At 37.6% G+C, this 16,211-nt stretch overlaps 1 protein-coding gene across 13 annotated transcripts in view; it reads right to left on the bottom strand.

Annotated features, from left to right (window-relative positions):
• Positions 1-16,211, bottom strand: part of PAM (peptidylglycine alpha-amidating monooxygenase) — a 282,350-nt gene that overhangs the window by 162,590 nt on the left and 103,549 nt on the right. For 9 of the 13 annotated variants that reach the window (XR_003119985.1, XM_025389314.1, XM_025389315.1 and 6 more), the window contains exons 1-2: positions 10,002-10,470; positions 8,884-9,004 (exon numbers count right to left, since the gene is read on the bottom strand). Coding sequence is in view for 11 of the 13 variants with exons in the window: in XM_025389314.1 (XP_025245099.1) it covers positions 8,884-9,004; positions 10,002-10,093 (213 nt within the window). In the remaining 2 variants the exon portion in view is untranslated. Of the gene's footprint in view, positions 1-8,883; positions 9,005-10,001; positions 10,471-16,211 lie in introns of those variants that run through there. The other 4 variants (XM_025389313.1, XM_025389316.1, XM_025389317.1 and 1 more) reach the window with 1 other exon arrangement.

Genomic DNA, 16,211 nt, shown 5'->3' with positions numbered 1-16,211 from the left:
TCTACTGTTTGCTCCAGCCAATACCTGAGAATAGAGCCTCTGTCTTCCAGTCTCTGTGGTGGGATGGAATCATAGTTTCAATAATTTCCAGCTAGCAAACACAGCTGCTCCAATCGGGTTTACGCCAACTAACCCTTTGTAATGTTTCACTTCCCCAACTCTACTGAGCCCCCACTTACTACTTTTTCCTACTCCCTAATTCTCCCTTTAAAATGCCCAGTTATTTCTGTACAAATCCATCGTTGATTAAAATCTGTCCCTACCACTTTAGTAATGTCCAGCTTTGTTTATCTTTGGCACTATTTATAACACAGAAATGAGGGATGAGAGACACAAAAGTGGGAAAGGAGGCCAGGAAAGACGCAGGGCTTTGGAAGGAGGTATATAGTCTTGGGCTTTACATGTGAGTGGTGCAGGAAACTCTTCAAGGGTATTAGTAGAAGAGTAATGTGCTCTGACTTCTGTTTTAATAGAATCTTTGTGGCTGCTGAGTGGAGCACAGATTGCAGGGGTGCACGGGTACAAGGTGGGTCAGTTAGGAGGGATATTGTAGTAATCCAGGTAAGAGAGGATGGTGCTTGGGCTAGAGTTGAAAAGATGGCTGTCGTGAGAAAAGGCTGGAATTTGGATATATTTGGAAGATAAGATGAACAGGATTTACTAGCATATTGTTTACAGTCTACAAGGGAGAAAAGAACCATAAATAAAGACTCTAGTGTATTTGGCCAAGAGAAATTATAACACAGGAATTGCCATCTAGTAAGGTGGAGAGCTCTGAAATACAATATTACAAATAAGAGAATTCTTGTTTATAATCATTTACTCATGAAAACTGAATAGGTAACTAAGGAACAAAGATCAAAGCACTGTTAACTTTGCATTGGTATTTTTATTCTTTATGTTCTGTAAGTCAGAAGACACCGTTCATGAGATGCCAAAGGTTAAATTCATTTATTAGCCTAAATGGCATATGCACTTGTTTCTATCAGGGATTGGGAAACTACAGCCTGTGGGCTGGCTGCCTCTTCTAGTAAACACAGTTTTCCATTGAAACAAAGCCAAGCCATTCATTTACATAGTATCTATAGCTGCTTTCTAACTACAACAGTCAAAACAGAACCTATATGGCTCACAAGTTGAAAATACTTACTATATGACACTTCTTTAAGAGAGAATCTGCTAACCTCTAGCTTAGATTTAGATAAGAATAACAAAAAAAAAAAAAAAAAATTCTTGATTGCAAAGTGAGTCTTTGCAGTCACTTTTAACAGCCAAGTGACCAAGAATATCTTGCTCATTCAGACCAGTATTCAGATTAGTAGCATGTCTTTCTGCATAGGCATTAGAAGATATAAGAAAAAGTTATTCAAGGATTGAGGATGGGCTGTGCACAGTGGCCCATACCTGTAATCCCAGCACTTTGGGAGACCGAGGCAGGAGGATCACTTGAGCTCAGGAGTTTGAGACCAGCCTGGGAAACACAGCAAAACCCTATCTCTAAAAGAAATAAAAAAATTAAGCTGGGTATGGTGGTGTGTGCCTGCAGGTCCAGCTACTCAGGAGGCTGAGATGGGAGGATCCTTTGAGCCCAGGAGGTTGAGGTAGCAGTGAGCTTTGATTGTATCATTGCATTCAGCCTGGGTGACACAGTGAGATCCTACCTCAAATAATAATAACAACAATTTAGGATGAAACCAGTAATGTATATTTTGTTTAATAAAAGAGAGCTTATATTTTACAATATATGTAGAATAAAATATATGTGTGTGTATATATATATACACACATCTGCATAAATAAAAACACATATAGTAAAATTCTGTGGGAGACAGATCATTAACAGATTGGCAGCACAGAATTATAAAATGAGCCATGGGTTTCAGATTCAAGTAAATCTATATTTAAATCCTTGTTCTCCTATTTACTGGTTATTTGCTATGAACAGGTTATTAATCTCTTCTGGTTTCGATTTTTAATACAAAAAGTGGGGATAATAATGCCTTGAACACAGACTTTTTATGGGAATTAATGAGACAATGTATGTAAAGTGCCCAATTTAGTAGTGTTACATAATGAAAACACAGTATATCTTCTCCTTTAAAATATTTACTAGAAAAATAAAATTAAAAAACAAAAGAACTCTGAACCTTATTGAGAAAATAGGTGATCATGAGGAGTCTTTTACATTGTAGCTAATTTTAAAATATTCTCAAGCATCGTGTTAATTCAAACATACTCAAAATTGATTGAAAACAAGTACTCTCTTCTGTTTCTCATTTTTTATAAAGAAAGGAAAAAAAAATGGTCAAGGTATAATCATACTTGCAGTTCTGAACCCACATATGTGGCATGTTTCTATTATCCTCACAGAACAAAAATCATTGTTAATAGTTCAATCATATCTTCCCTAAGTAGACATTAAATAAGTTTCAGTAAAAACAAAGAGAAGCATCATAATTTAAACTTAAACAATTGACAGTGAATGACGTGACTTTAATTTGTCATTTACAAAAGCCATTTAGCATTTTTGTAATCTACTTAATTCATATAATTGACGCTTGCCAATAAAGCAGAGTAAACATACAAATATATCTAATCTAAGATTTTGATGTGTATTGTTTTAAATGACATCAGTCCTGAGCTTTCAAAATAGGGAAAAAAGAATGAATGTGTGGCAGTTAAATAAACAAAAAAAGGGCTTGGTGGTCATCCTTTCTAATAATCATGCTACTTTCTTTGCTATTAGCTTTCCCATTGGCAAAATGGAGACAATATTAGTTTCTCAATTTGGGGAGGGAGGAGATACAGCATTTTAATTTATTTTGTTGCTCTATTCATAAATCTTGTAATTTTATACACATTGCATAAGTCTTTCTAAATAAAAAGTAAATGCTAGTTTAGAACTAGGATGTTTCTCAATATGCCTCCTTCGGTAGGAAGATCACCATGCTGGTTTTATTTTCTGTGAAAGGAGGAAAAAAATAGAAGAAAAAGAAACACTAAAAGCCACGACTCATATTCATTTTAAGACAAAGACTTAATGCAATCAATCTTCACCCAGGGTTGTTCTTTCTAGAGACCCGCCACTGGAGTGACTTTTATCTTTCACATTCATGACAGATGTTGCTTACGGGTCGCTGCACCCTTTCCCATCAAGCCCCAATGTGATCTCATAATTCTTAAGACTTTCCAGGTAGTTCTTCCCAATCAAATGTATTTGGCTCAAAAAGTAACCCTCATTTGCTATGTCTCTTCTACTGTACAGATTTAATTGGATGAGGGTGGGACCTATAGTGGTGGACAGATCACAGCACTAGGGAAGGTAGGCTGGACCATGGCTGCTGACCACACAGAGGTGATAAGGAAATCCGTGGGGCTCCTGGAGTTGGATGGTGACCTTGTTTAGGTGCTTCCCAACAACCGCACAGCTGCTTTGTGGAGAGCTTGGATCCATTTACTACAAAAGAGGTATAAGAGATATCCTACCAGCTGGTGCCCGAAAGGCTATTGGTTTTCTCCCCTTCTGCAGTGAGGTTTAAACTGAAAGTCAAGCTAGCCTATGAGAGGAAACAGAAAAATGGTGGTGTGGGGTGTCTCCCTTCTTTTTATTCTCATGTCCAAGAGAAAACTTGAAATTTTAATTTTAAAAGAATACAAATATTATGTACTAATAACCAGAGAGAAGATAAGGAAATCACAACTCCTAAAGTACTAAAAACTATTCCAGTAAAGTCTCATTTTTTTTTTCTGGATTCCTTCCTAATTTTTTCTTTTTTGTAACTTTTATTTTAGGTTCAGGAGTACAAGTGCAGGTTTGCTATATAGGTAAATTGTGTGTCATGGGGGTTTGGTGTACAGATTATTCCATCACCCAGGTAAAAGCATAGTAGGCTGTAGTTAGTTTTTTAATCCTCTCCCTCTTTCCACCCTCCACCCTCAAGTAGGCCCCGTTGCTAATTGTACTCTGAGTTTTCAGCACTGACTGAGGATACGCACATCTTTTTAACACAATGATGGAATTAAAAAATAACCTAACGTTATCGTAGCCTCAAAACTAGACAAAAGCCAAGCTTCTGAACAACTAAGTAACATACAAAGTCTAATTTAATTGGCATTCTGAATTTAATAAGAACAATTCTATATTTAACTTGTATATTACCTCTGATTGTCTTATATAGCTTAAGAACTTACAAGTGCAAACAAATTTGCAAAAAAATACATGACTTTACAAAATTAAATATCTTCTTTCATATATATATATACACACATATATATAACAAAAGGTTTCAAACCGATGAGACTTCTTTTAATAACTTCTCCAAGCAATATAAAGATGTATAATAATTTCTGAGAAAAGCATATACATTCTCAGTGTTCCTTTCATTCTCTTATGATAGGGCCATTTTTAATGAAAACAACCAATACTTAAAGATACTGAAAGATTTACTTCTTTGCGTACTTTATCCTTTATCCAAGGTTTCTCTTGCCTAGGTTTGTATTTTCTATTTTCTTCGTTTGGTTCACTTTCGTCTCCTTCACAATTACTGCAATGTCTTAGCTTCTCCATGAAGCCATTGCTGAAAGCCTAAGGGTTAGCAATTTCTTTCTAATGTCAAGGTGCATTCACATTTCCCTGAACACACATAATAATAATAATAGTATACGTTTTCTGAGATCTTACCATGTGCAAGGCAACTGAACATCATGTCACTCAGTCTTCAGAACAACCTTGGTAGTGTGGGATAATAAACTATTGTTATCCTTTCTACAGAAGAAGGAACAGAACTAGCTGGTTAAGAAACAAATCTGAGTTGAGACTGCAAGAGCTGAGGCCAGATGCTGTCAGCCCGGCCCCAATGCCTCTGTTCTAACCACTGGATTTGAGTTAGATTTAGGCAATAAACTTTATGGAAAATCATTGCAATTATACCTTTATTTATTTTAAAATCAAACACCCAAGGGACAGTTAACATGTCAAATTGATATCACCGTACTATGACCATGAACTGGCAGTTTATCAAATTCTTTTGTTTTTTGATATGAGAGTTGGTGACAGCAAAAGTCCAGAGGGTCCTGGGTGAGAAAGGGAATACAGTAAGAAAGAAACAGTGCTAAAAGAGAAGTCTCAAGATATCACCACTTCATGTCTCTGCTGGATTTGAAGTCAGTGCCATGGAACACCAAATCCTGACTTTATCTCTATGATAGGCTATTTAAAAGCTGTCTACTCTTCTCTCTAATCTTCCCAAAGGCTGGAAAAACACCAATTAACAGAGATTAAACACTGAATATCCATTTCTACAAAAAGATGGAAACTATTTTCAAATTTTTTAAGTCAGAGAAGAGACAGAATGAGCTCAATTTGATTATAAAATTGATATTGCAACAGACAATAAACTACTTTTTCCGGACTCACTGGATCTACTTTAATAGGAGAAATGTTTAATTGCCACTTTAAAGTCCTGTGGTATGGCAGACTGGCAACTCAGAGGCCTGACATGACTGGATATCCTTGATAAGACACTAATCTAGGCTTGTATTCCATCTGTAAAATTAGTTAGTTGCACTATCTGTATTATGTCTAAGGTTATTTCCACCTCTGTTCTACATCTGCTTCTTTCTCTGTCTAAGCCTACCTAACAATCTCAAGTTTTCCAAAGAAAGGATACACATCAGACGTATTGATGTAGCTTTCATTATTGCCAAAACTTAAGATGTACTTTATTTTAAAAAAATCTTGTGGAATAAATACATTTCTTTAATTAACATGATGTCTCTCAATTCCCAACTCAAGTTCTTGTTTCTCTGTTCCTTCTTTCTTTTACAGTTTGTTGCTCTTCTTGATTGTCTGCCATAAAAAAAAAAAAAATCCTCTGCCATTTAACTCAATGTCTTTCCTTGTTTTTACATTTTCCCTCATCCTCTTTTCTTTCAGGATTTTTAAACGTTCTATCTTCATAGTCTAGTTATTCCTGAATTTTTTCCTTTTATTTTTGTTCTGAATGATTCTATTTTCTTGGACCTTTTTTTCATTTTGTTTTTTGGTCAACTCTTCTTATTTCCCTTCTACCTTTTGTTTCTTCCCTCTAATACTTTTTCATTATTCTTTCTTGCTTTTTTTTCACCTCTATTCCTCTTAAGGACTTGTGTAAAACTTTGGTTTTACCTTCATTTTAAGAAAATAATACTTTCTTCAAAAGTACTTATGGCATCAGAGCTCTTGGTCTTCCTCAGTGGAACACCAAATTCAGCAGGAAAGAGGTCCTGAAGGTTCTGTATCTACCACTTCCTGGGCATATTCAATGGAGAGTCTACCATTTCTCATAAAAGTTCACAAAGTATAAGATCTGAATGTCAGCTGAACCAAGTTACATACTCATGGCACATGGTCAATAGAGTGATGGGGAAAAAAATGGAAGAAATACTCAACAAGCAGTTCTGAGCTGTCAGGCAGAGCAACTGAATCACTTACCCAGGAGTTTCAGTTGCAAGTAAGACAAAACTCAACTCAACTTTATTGAAACAAGAAAGGCTAACGTAACTGAACACTGCATAATTAGTGATGTCACCAAGTATCTACATTCTTTCAATCTCTCTGCATTGCCCTCGATGGTGTTAGTTTTATTCTAGGCATGGCTCCCTCATGAACTCAGCAGACCCTAGCATACAAGCCTACTGCTTACATGCAACAGAAAAATACATTCTCAGCAAAAGTCCTAAGATTTGAATAGTCTAAATCACACACTTTCTTTTGAACCAATCATTGTGGAAAGGGAGGTGGGATACAGTCAATTATCAATCATGGTCCATGTGTTCTATCTCTGGAGCCTGGGTAGGAAGCTCTTGGGAATCACATGGTCTTAGAGAAGGAGCAAGGAGGCAACCAGCTATTTGTCTGGAAAGGCAACCAGCAAATGTCCACTGCATGAGGCAAAGGTGAATATAGATAGTGCAAAATAAAAAGCAATTATTTAAACAGTGTATGTTCTTTCCCCATGGAGTTATTTTGATAACTGTAGATTATAAAAATGAATGAACACATTTTACTTTATGAAAATGGAACTCCTCTACGTCCTTTTATAATCAATTCCTCTAAGATCTCTTTCTGAGATTACTGACCCCACCGCAGTTGCCCATTATTATTAAGTAATTTAAATGTTATTACTCTTAAATAATGAGAAGAAAGAATAACAATAATAATGAACCACAACAAAAGACTATTTGATAAAATAATATTCTTGTGGGAAAAGAGTGCTTGAAAACCCAATTAGTGGATATTTTTATAGAAATACATTCAGTTCAAGCAAATATAGGGGGAAAACCCACTTCTAAAAGTGAGAAAAGAGGCACACTTCATAAGTGAGCAACTGTTGTTCTTCTCTCCTAGTCTCCATCTCATCACACTTTTTGTGATTAAATACTAAATAAAAAGCTTATGAAATTAAAAGCTAGCACAGTAACAACTGAAAAAGTCATCTGCATGGTCATTCGGGGATGAGGAGGGAGTGAAAGTCATTTTTACAGTGGTAGTTATTTATAGACAATCATACACAGGTCTTCAAATAAATGAATGCCAATTCTTAGTCCCGAAAAAAGGCCCATGCGTATTCTCTAGAGCTTTCGGATGTCAACTGCAAAGGGAATTCTGCCCAATAAGTAGAATACAAATACCTTTATTTTCGTAGTACTGAAAATAAAATAAAAAAGAAAAGAGGGCCGGGCGCGGTGGCTCAAGCCTGTAATCCCAGCACTTTGGGAGGCCGAGACGGGCGGATCACGAGGTCAGGAGATCAAGACTATCCTGGCTAACACGGTGAAACCCCGTCTCTACTAAAAAATACAAAAAAAACTAGCCGGGCGAAGTGGCGGGCACCTGTAGTCCCAGCTACTCGGGAGGCTGAGGCAGGAGAACGGCGTAAACCCGGGAGGCGGAGCTTGCAGTGAGCTGAGATCGGCCACTGCACTCCAGCCCGGGCGACAGAGCCAGAGACTCCCTCTCAAACAAAAAAAAAAAAAAAAAGAAAAGAAAAATGGAATGTTATCTGCAACAATGAGTCATCAGCCACTGCAGCTCTACAACATCCAGGTCTTTCCCTGTCTCTGCAGCCCTTCAAAAGAAGAGGACTATCTTTTAATGACACACATAAATCCCTGCACTGCCTGGCTGCAAAGCATAATTAATTGTAGCCTTTTTATGCTTAATGAAACACCTTGCACACATGACAGCAGTGGGCTTGAGCTTCTTGTGTGTACCTAAAAGAGGGAAAGCCTTAGCAACAACTTAGTTCTACTCAAAATGCTCTATAAGTCAGATTTATATGAGCTTTGCCATTATTTCAGAATACATCTCTTACATCAAGCAAGTCAGGCTAAAGAAAACTCACAATCAGCCACCTGTATGAACAGTTTTCTTAACTTTTAAAAGTGTGGAATGTTTTGTTTTTCAAATTCTTAGCAGTAAAAGCGTTTTTATTTCTTTACTTGTGGTTGCAATAAAAGGATACTTAAACAAAGTAGCTAAATGCAGCTGCTCAATATCATTTTCCTTTATTAGAATAATTTTTCATATTTTAATGCATACTTGCATGCTGCATTACAGAGGCTAACTACTCCACAGAGAATCTCAAAATGTAAATTTTTGACAATCCATTTCAAACCACAAATGACAATATAAGTAAAATTTTAAAAACAAAATTTAAGTGAAAGATTCACCTTGAAAGACTTAACCCTCTTTATAATACTCAATTATTCTAGCCTTAGCTGGATTCTTGAAAGCAAATGCCTAGGTTTAAAGAAGTTACTACAGCTGTAAATGCAGTTTCCTTACTTTAACTACAGATTGTACCCAGAACAAGTGAATAAGAAAGAAAGAATTCCTCTCACCTGTTTAGGTATAACCCCAGGCATGCGAATATCCAATGCAAAATCTGATGAATCAATAGGAATTACCGGTCTGGTGGTACCAAGACATTCATTGGAAAATGGTCTGGTAGTTTCTTTAAACCTTAAAAAAGAGGGCAATTTCAATATTCTTGAACATAATGGGATCTAAACTCAACATGAGAAGGTGAAAGAAAGGAATTCTGTGACCTTAAAGATGATTGATTTAAACCCAATGAAAACTCTAAAGATGTGATGACTACATAATTTTCTTAAACATACTCAGATTTTCATTTTATAGTCCAATAACAATATATACCTAATTTGTAAACAAAATATAACCAATGCAATCAACCAGGCTATATCTAAAACTCCATTCAATAAAAACTTATATGTTTTTACTGAAAATTTATTTAAAAATTATGTCATATAAAAATATGTATGTCAAAATATATATTTGTTTCAAGTTAATGAAGATACAGTATTAATATATTACAAATTATGACAGGCATGCCAATTTTCAAATGGCAGAAATATTAACCATACCCCAGTAAAAATTTTTGTAACTATTTTCGGTGTCCAGAATTACTAGCTAGAAACAAGAAAGTCAACCATAATTTTGCTAGGAGGCAGAGCTGTTAGGAGGAATAAATAAAAGCCTGCGATGTGAATTACAAACGTACAAGTACATAAATATTTAATAAGGTAATTATGAGGCGTTTGTACACAGCTCAGTGTTTCCTTGTGAGCTATTACAGTCTATGATCTGCTTCTCCTCGACACTGATGTATCTTTATATTTTATTCTTCAAGCTGTTATAAACAAGAAGGTATTCAAGTCTAAGCGACTATATTGTAGTTCCTGAAATACCTCCCCAAGAGGGAGTGATTAGTATTGGAAATCACAACTTCTAACCGGAGTTTTGAAAGCCAAACTGCTTGGCTACAATACAGTGGGCTTTTTCTGCACGGGGGACTTCACAAGAAGTTACTGTGCTTAAAATTCCAAGTCATTCCAGCAAAGAACATCAACCTCGTCTATTTTGCCAACACTCAGGTTCATAAAAGTGATTACATTTCTCAACAGCATGCACAGAAAGCACCCGAACAACGAACACCCACCTCTTAAAGACAGAAAGTGGGCTTCGGAAAGCCAAACAGCTGCTTGGAAAAACAAGGAGGAGAACTAGCAGGCTGGGGACGCGGCCAGCCATGTCCACGCCGCTCGGGCCCCGCCGGGAGAGGACCCGGCAGCGCAGCGCGGGGCTGGGGCCGGCGGTGGGGCAGCGGCACCGCCAGCAACCGCTACTTCATGGCCCGGGCGCGGCGGGCGTCCTGCGGCGGCCACACACCATCCGCCCGCGAGAGCAGCGAGCTGGCCGCGGCGAGGCGTCTCGGTCACGAGCGGCGGGCAGAAAGCCGTGGGCAGGCGGGACTTTTGTCCGGCCCGCAGGCGGAAGCTTTCCTCCCTCCAGCGCCGCTAGCGTGCCCTGGCGCTGGGGCTAGACGCGCGGATGCCTTATCACTCCGGAATGACAGGGACTGTGAGGGGTATCACCCAAACCCGCGTCAGTCATCATTCAGAACCTGCAAAAATAGAAGCAGATAATGGATGACTAACACGTTACAGCATTTGTCCTCAGCAAATCCCAGCTGAGGTTCTTTAATAGATTAGTAGTTTCACAAGCTTGCGCCCAAGCCTGGGGAAAATGCTGGTCTGTTGAGCTCCCTCCCCCACAGCTAGCCCCCAAGATTTCACGAACCCCGAGTAGAGCCGGTGTTCTGTCTTTGCTTCCTCTTCCTCCCTCGGACCCACTCCTGTTTTCTTTTCCTACTTCTTCCCCCCTTTATCCCTCACAGCCACCCCACTCTGAATTTCTGCTTACTTCCTCTATCACTGTTTTCTCTCAGCAAAAATGCTCTTAATACCTCTTTGCTGAATGTAAACATCATACAAATGACCGGCTAAGGCACAAGGAAACAAAACAAAACAAAACGAAGAGAGGCAAAGACAAAGCACTTGGATACCACAGTAATCAGATAGGAAAAGACTTTGAGAACAAAGGCATGTTTATATACATGCATCACAGAGCTAGAGATCCAAGAGGAAAAGATACCTCCTACCAAGAACTCCCAAGGATCATCACAGAATTGCCCAAGTTCTCAGAATTATTTTAAAACAAACCAAAACTCTACAGCTAACATGATACACAAGATGTAAATGCCCATTTAAAAATCCTGCATCTCACATGCAAAATAATAATTTTGTACTTAGAAGGCATGCCTTCCAAAAGATATCCTTTCCAAAGTCTGGAGTTTTACAACATAATTAGAAAGAGTAGGGAGATTCTAAGCTGCCCCCCGAGATGAATTTTATCGACAAAGGTTACGATGAAGAACATCACATGAACACAAATGAGAGGCCTGAAGAACCAGTGTATAGCTCAATGTGGTATAAGAGGACTCAACTAGGCTAAACTTGAAAATATTCACATTTTGACTGAATATATTTAAGACTACGTATCAAACCTGCAAATTTTAGTCTGAAGGCATAAATTAAAACTGTATAATTCACAATATAAAAATACTGTACTTCCAAAGAAAGAGATTAAAGTTTTATTTTAATCAGTAACTATAAACATGGTTCCAAGAATCTCAAATGAATTCGGAAGATGTGTAACAGTAAAAAGAAAAAATAAGGAAAAATCATATTGAAATGCTTCACAGTAATACATCAGCCTCTGGAAATCACAAGATAGTGAAGCTAATCTAAAACAAAACGAAACAAAACAAAAACCTAGAACCAAAACAAATAAAAAAGCACTAACCTTAAATGAAGTGAGATTCTTCATGATCAGTGTTTTATAGATAGAAGAAATATACCATATACCAAATATAAATAAAACCTAACATCCAACCAATTCAAGGATGCTTGAGGCTCACCAGCAGTCGAAGACCAGCTAATTTACATAAGCAATGACATTTTTAAAAGACTGATACTATTTGTTTGAACTTTCTCTTTGGCTTGCTGTTTGAGCTTTCAGAACCAAAAACCTTCAGCTTTATCCTTATCCTGTGGGTAAAGGAAAGAACTCCTTATGGAGGAAGAGAAACAATTGGCCTGAAGGCTATGCTATTGCCTTTGCTAGCAACAAAGTATAATCCTATCAAATGACAATACTTCACATTCCCTGAAGTTCTTTTATATATATATATATATATATATGAAGAAGGGGTTATATTTTAATATTTCATTCAGAACAGGATTCAAGGACAGTCCCTCTTCCAGTTGGCAAGGAGATTTGGTATTACACAAACACTTGAAAACAAATTAAGTATTAAAATTCTCTAACAGGAACACACCCTTAAGTACTAGCCTTTGAAAAAAATATTCCACTTATCTCTTTGATTTTATTACCTTTGATGTCCCTAAACCACCCACTTAAAGAAAAGGGAATTAAAGTTGTGGGTAGAAGCAAAGTTAGTATTTGTAGCCATGAATAGAACAAAAGGTCTTATAAAAATGAAAGCTAATTATGCTTCTTGTTTCTGGATGACTTGCAAGCTAAAGACAAAATACAAATCCTCATATGAAAAAAAAAATGTCCACCCATTTTTTTTTTTATAATTCTGGATAATGTCGAACATATAATAATCACATTTTATTAGTATTCTTATTTAAGATTTAAAAATTTTAAATATATTTTGCTGAGATAATTCCTTCACTCATCAACAAAAAAAGATAAAAAACCCTTAGTTTCAGAACTTTATACAAAAGATTGTAATACATACTGGAGTTTTATAAAATGAATAAAACTAAAAAAGAATATAGTCTATTAAGGGAGATGAGAACTTTACACAGTAACATAAGGTATATTTAGAATGTAGTATTCTATATGAGTACTATAAAAAGAGACTCAGAATTTTGAAGAAGGAAAACATCTTCAAAAGGAGGGCAAGAAAAAAGAAGAGTAAAGCAGTATTCAGTGGAAGGGGTGGCTATCGAGCAAGCCTTGGAGGACAGTTGGAGTTTCCACTGTGGGAGGTCAACAGTGAGCATTACAGGTACAGGGAAATGGCAGGAGCAAAGGAGCCCAGCTGGGGAACAGAGTATGTTCATAAAGTAATAAAAGTTCTGCCTCCTAGACTCAAGCTGCAGGCCCAGATTTACTATTTTATTTGTAATACAAAGCAAATGTTCTGTTTACATATTCATAAAATCTTCAGGTAAGAATGATTTATAACCTATACCTATATGGATATTAATTCCGGGAGGAGTAGTAGTAGTAGTTAAGTACAGCTTAGTCCAGAGGACCATAAAACTAATTTGGATCTTACAAAGTAGGCAGCCCATTCCTTCCAATTTTCATTAAAAAAAAAAAAAAAAAAAAGATAGCTGGCATTTATTACTGGTCAAAGAGCCAAATAAATATGATGGCCATTTTGACCATTCATTCGTGTATTCATTAATAAGAGACCCAGTACAGCATAGTGGGTACCTGTAAACTGAAGGAAAACTGCCTGATTCCTGGGTCCACTATGTATTAGCTGTGTGAAACTAGACAAGTACCTAACCTCTCTAGCTTCAGTTTCTTCATCTGCAAAATGGGCATAATCATATTACCTACCTCACTGGGGTGTTGCCAGGAAAAACTAAATTAGTACCCTTAGAACAGTGCTGGACACATAATAAATGCTCCCTATTATTGTTGCTGCAACAAATATATATTGAATGCCTGAGACTCTGAATGCTGGGGATGGTGATAATCAAGACAGATAAAGTTCCCACTCTTACAGGAATTACTTTCTGCTGGAGAAAAACAAATAAAAATGACTACCAAACTGTAAATTTCATTTTCTTTTAAGGAGATTTTATGCAGTTTCCTTGAATGACTTATGATTAAACTGACTAAAGGGTGCATATCCATTCACATAGCAATTTGACTTCTGAGGATTAATTCTTAGGCAAAAACTGAACAAGGCACAAGGCACAACTATGTTTATAAAAATGTTTATTAGTATTGTTCGTAATAACAAAGACCTGGATGTTTATAATGGCAAAAGACCTGAAAGCAATTTAAATGTCCTTCAATAGGAGATTTGTGGAAAAAAAACTTAGAGTTATAAAAACCAGAATACTATGCATCCCTTAAAAACAAAACAAAACAAAAAGACACTATGTGTCTATTTTTAAAGCCAAGGGCATTTTTTTTTATTATTTTTTTATTTTTTGAGACGGGGTCTTACTCTGTAGCCCAGGCTGGAGTGCAGTGGCGCGATTTTGGCTCACTCCAACCTCTGCCTCCTAGACTAAAGCAATCCTCCTGCCTCAGCCTCCCGAGTAGCTGGGACTACAGACATACACCATCATGCCCTGACAATATTTGTATTTTTTGTAGAGACAAGTTTTTGCCAAGTTTCCCAGGCTAGTCTCGAACTCCTGAGGTCACGTGATCTGTCTGTCTCAGCCTCCTAAAGTGCTGAGATTACAGGCATGAGCCACCACATCTGGCCTCCAAAGGCATATCCTATAACATATTTTTTTGCATAGCTTACAAATTTTTAAAGAACCTGAAAATTATAGAAATGCTGCAAGTATAGTACAAATAACTTTTTTCCATAATCATTTTAGAGTTACTGACCTGGTGGCTCCATCATCCCTAAACACTTTAGTGTGACTTCCTAAAAACGAATACATTCTGCTACATAACCTCAATAAAACCATCAAAATAAAAAAATTCACGTGAATACATTACTAACATCAAACTTTGCCCACTGTCCCAATAATGTCTTTTATTAGCAAAATCATCTAGTTCAGAATCAGGTGTTCCAAGGAAAGTTGTCATGTCTCCAGTTTGCTTCACTCCAGACAGTTTCTCAGTCTGTCTTTAGCTTTTATGACCTTGACTCTATGGAAGATTACAGGCTAGTTATTTTGCAGAATGCCTCTCAATTGGTGTTTATTTTATGTTTCATTAGGACCAGGTTCAGGTTATGCATCTTTGGCAGGAGTATGACAGAAATGATGGTGTGTTCTTCTCACTACATCTGTATTAATTGTCCATTGTTGCATATCTAATTACCCCAAAACATAGTAAGTGAAAACAATAAGCATTATCTTTCATAGTTTCTGTGCATCAGGAAAAGCTTAGCTGGGAGGTTCTCTTACGAGGTTGTGGTTTAGATGTGAACCAGAACTGCAGTCATCTGAAGGCTTGACTAGAGCTGGAAGATTTGCTTGCAAGGTGGCTTGCTCACATGGCTGGCAAGTGAGTGCTGGTTGTTGGCAGAAAAAACATGTCCTCAATATGTGGCCTCTCTGTCGGGCTACTTGAGTGTCTTCACAACATGGCACTGGGCTTCCCCCAGAGGGAGCGGTCTTTTGTTATGTAGCATCAGAAGCCACACACCATCATTTCTCTAACATCCTGCTGGCTATACAGGTCTGCCCCACCCACTGAAGGAGAAGACCACCCACGGCATGAATAGCTAGGTGGGGAGGACCATCGCTTGGAAGCTGCCTACCACAGCATTTTATTAAGTGGCCATGATTGTGACTTGTCTCATTACTGACAATATTAACTTTGACCATTTGATTAAGTTGATGTCTTCCAGCTGTTTCCACCATACTGTTAACTATTTTTTCCCTTTATAATTAATATGCTTTGGTGAAGGTTATTTTTTTATTATTATTATTATCATCATCATCATTTTGAGATAGGGTCTTGCGCTCTGTTGCCCAGGCTGGAGTGTAGTGGCATGATCTTAGCTCACTGCAACCTCCACCTCCAGGGCTCAGGCGATCCTTCTACCTCAGCCTCCCAAATAGCTGGGACCACAGGTGTGCACCACCACACCTGGCTAATGTTTTTTTTTGGAGAGATAGGGTTTCACCATGTTTCCCAGGCTGGTCCCGAACTCCTGGACTCAAGCTATTCGCCTATCTCGCCCTTCCTAAGTGCTGGCCTTTGACATATTCCTATCATCCTTTGAACATTTCCTTGCTTTCTGCCCCTTTTCCCACCTGGGCTCAAAGCCCTGCACCAGAACTTCCTCTTTGTGCTCTTTATTTCACCTGCCCTTTGTGAACACCTTATACCAGGCTGTGCACACATCCTCACCCTGTTTGGGCTCTGACACTCCATGCCAGGTCACCAACCCCATCACATGGATGCCTCCCTACCTAATATGGGCTCCAATGCCCCATGCCAGGCAACCCTTCCTCAATATCTACCCTGCTTTGCCCTAGATAGTTGCTTTAGGACTGAACTGGTCAGGAAGAAAAAAGATTTAAATTTTTAAACAGCTTATTATAGAACAGCATACATATAG

The sequence above is a fragment of the Theropithecus gelada genome, chromosome 6 (assembly GCF_003255815.1).
Source record: "Theropithecus gelada isolate Dixy chromosome 6, Tgel_1.0, whole genome shotgun sequence".
In the NCBI taxonomy this organism is placed as follows: Eukaryota; Metazoa; Chordata; class Mammalia; order Primates; family Cercopithecidae; genus Theropithecus; species Theropithecus gelada.
Note: the sequence above shows the minus strand (reverse complement) of the source record. Positions and strands in the feature narration are given on the sequence as shown.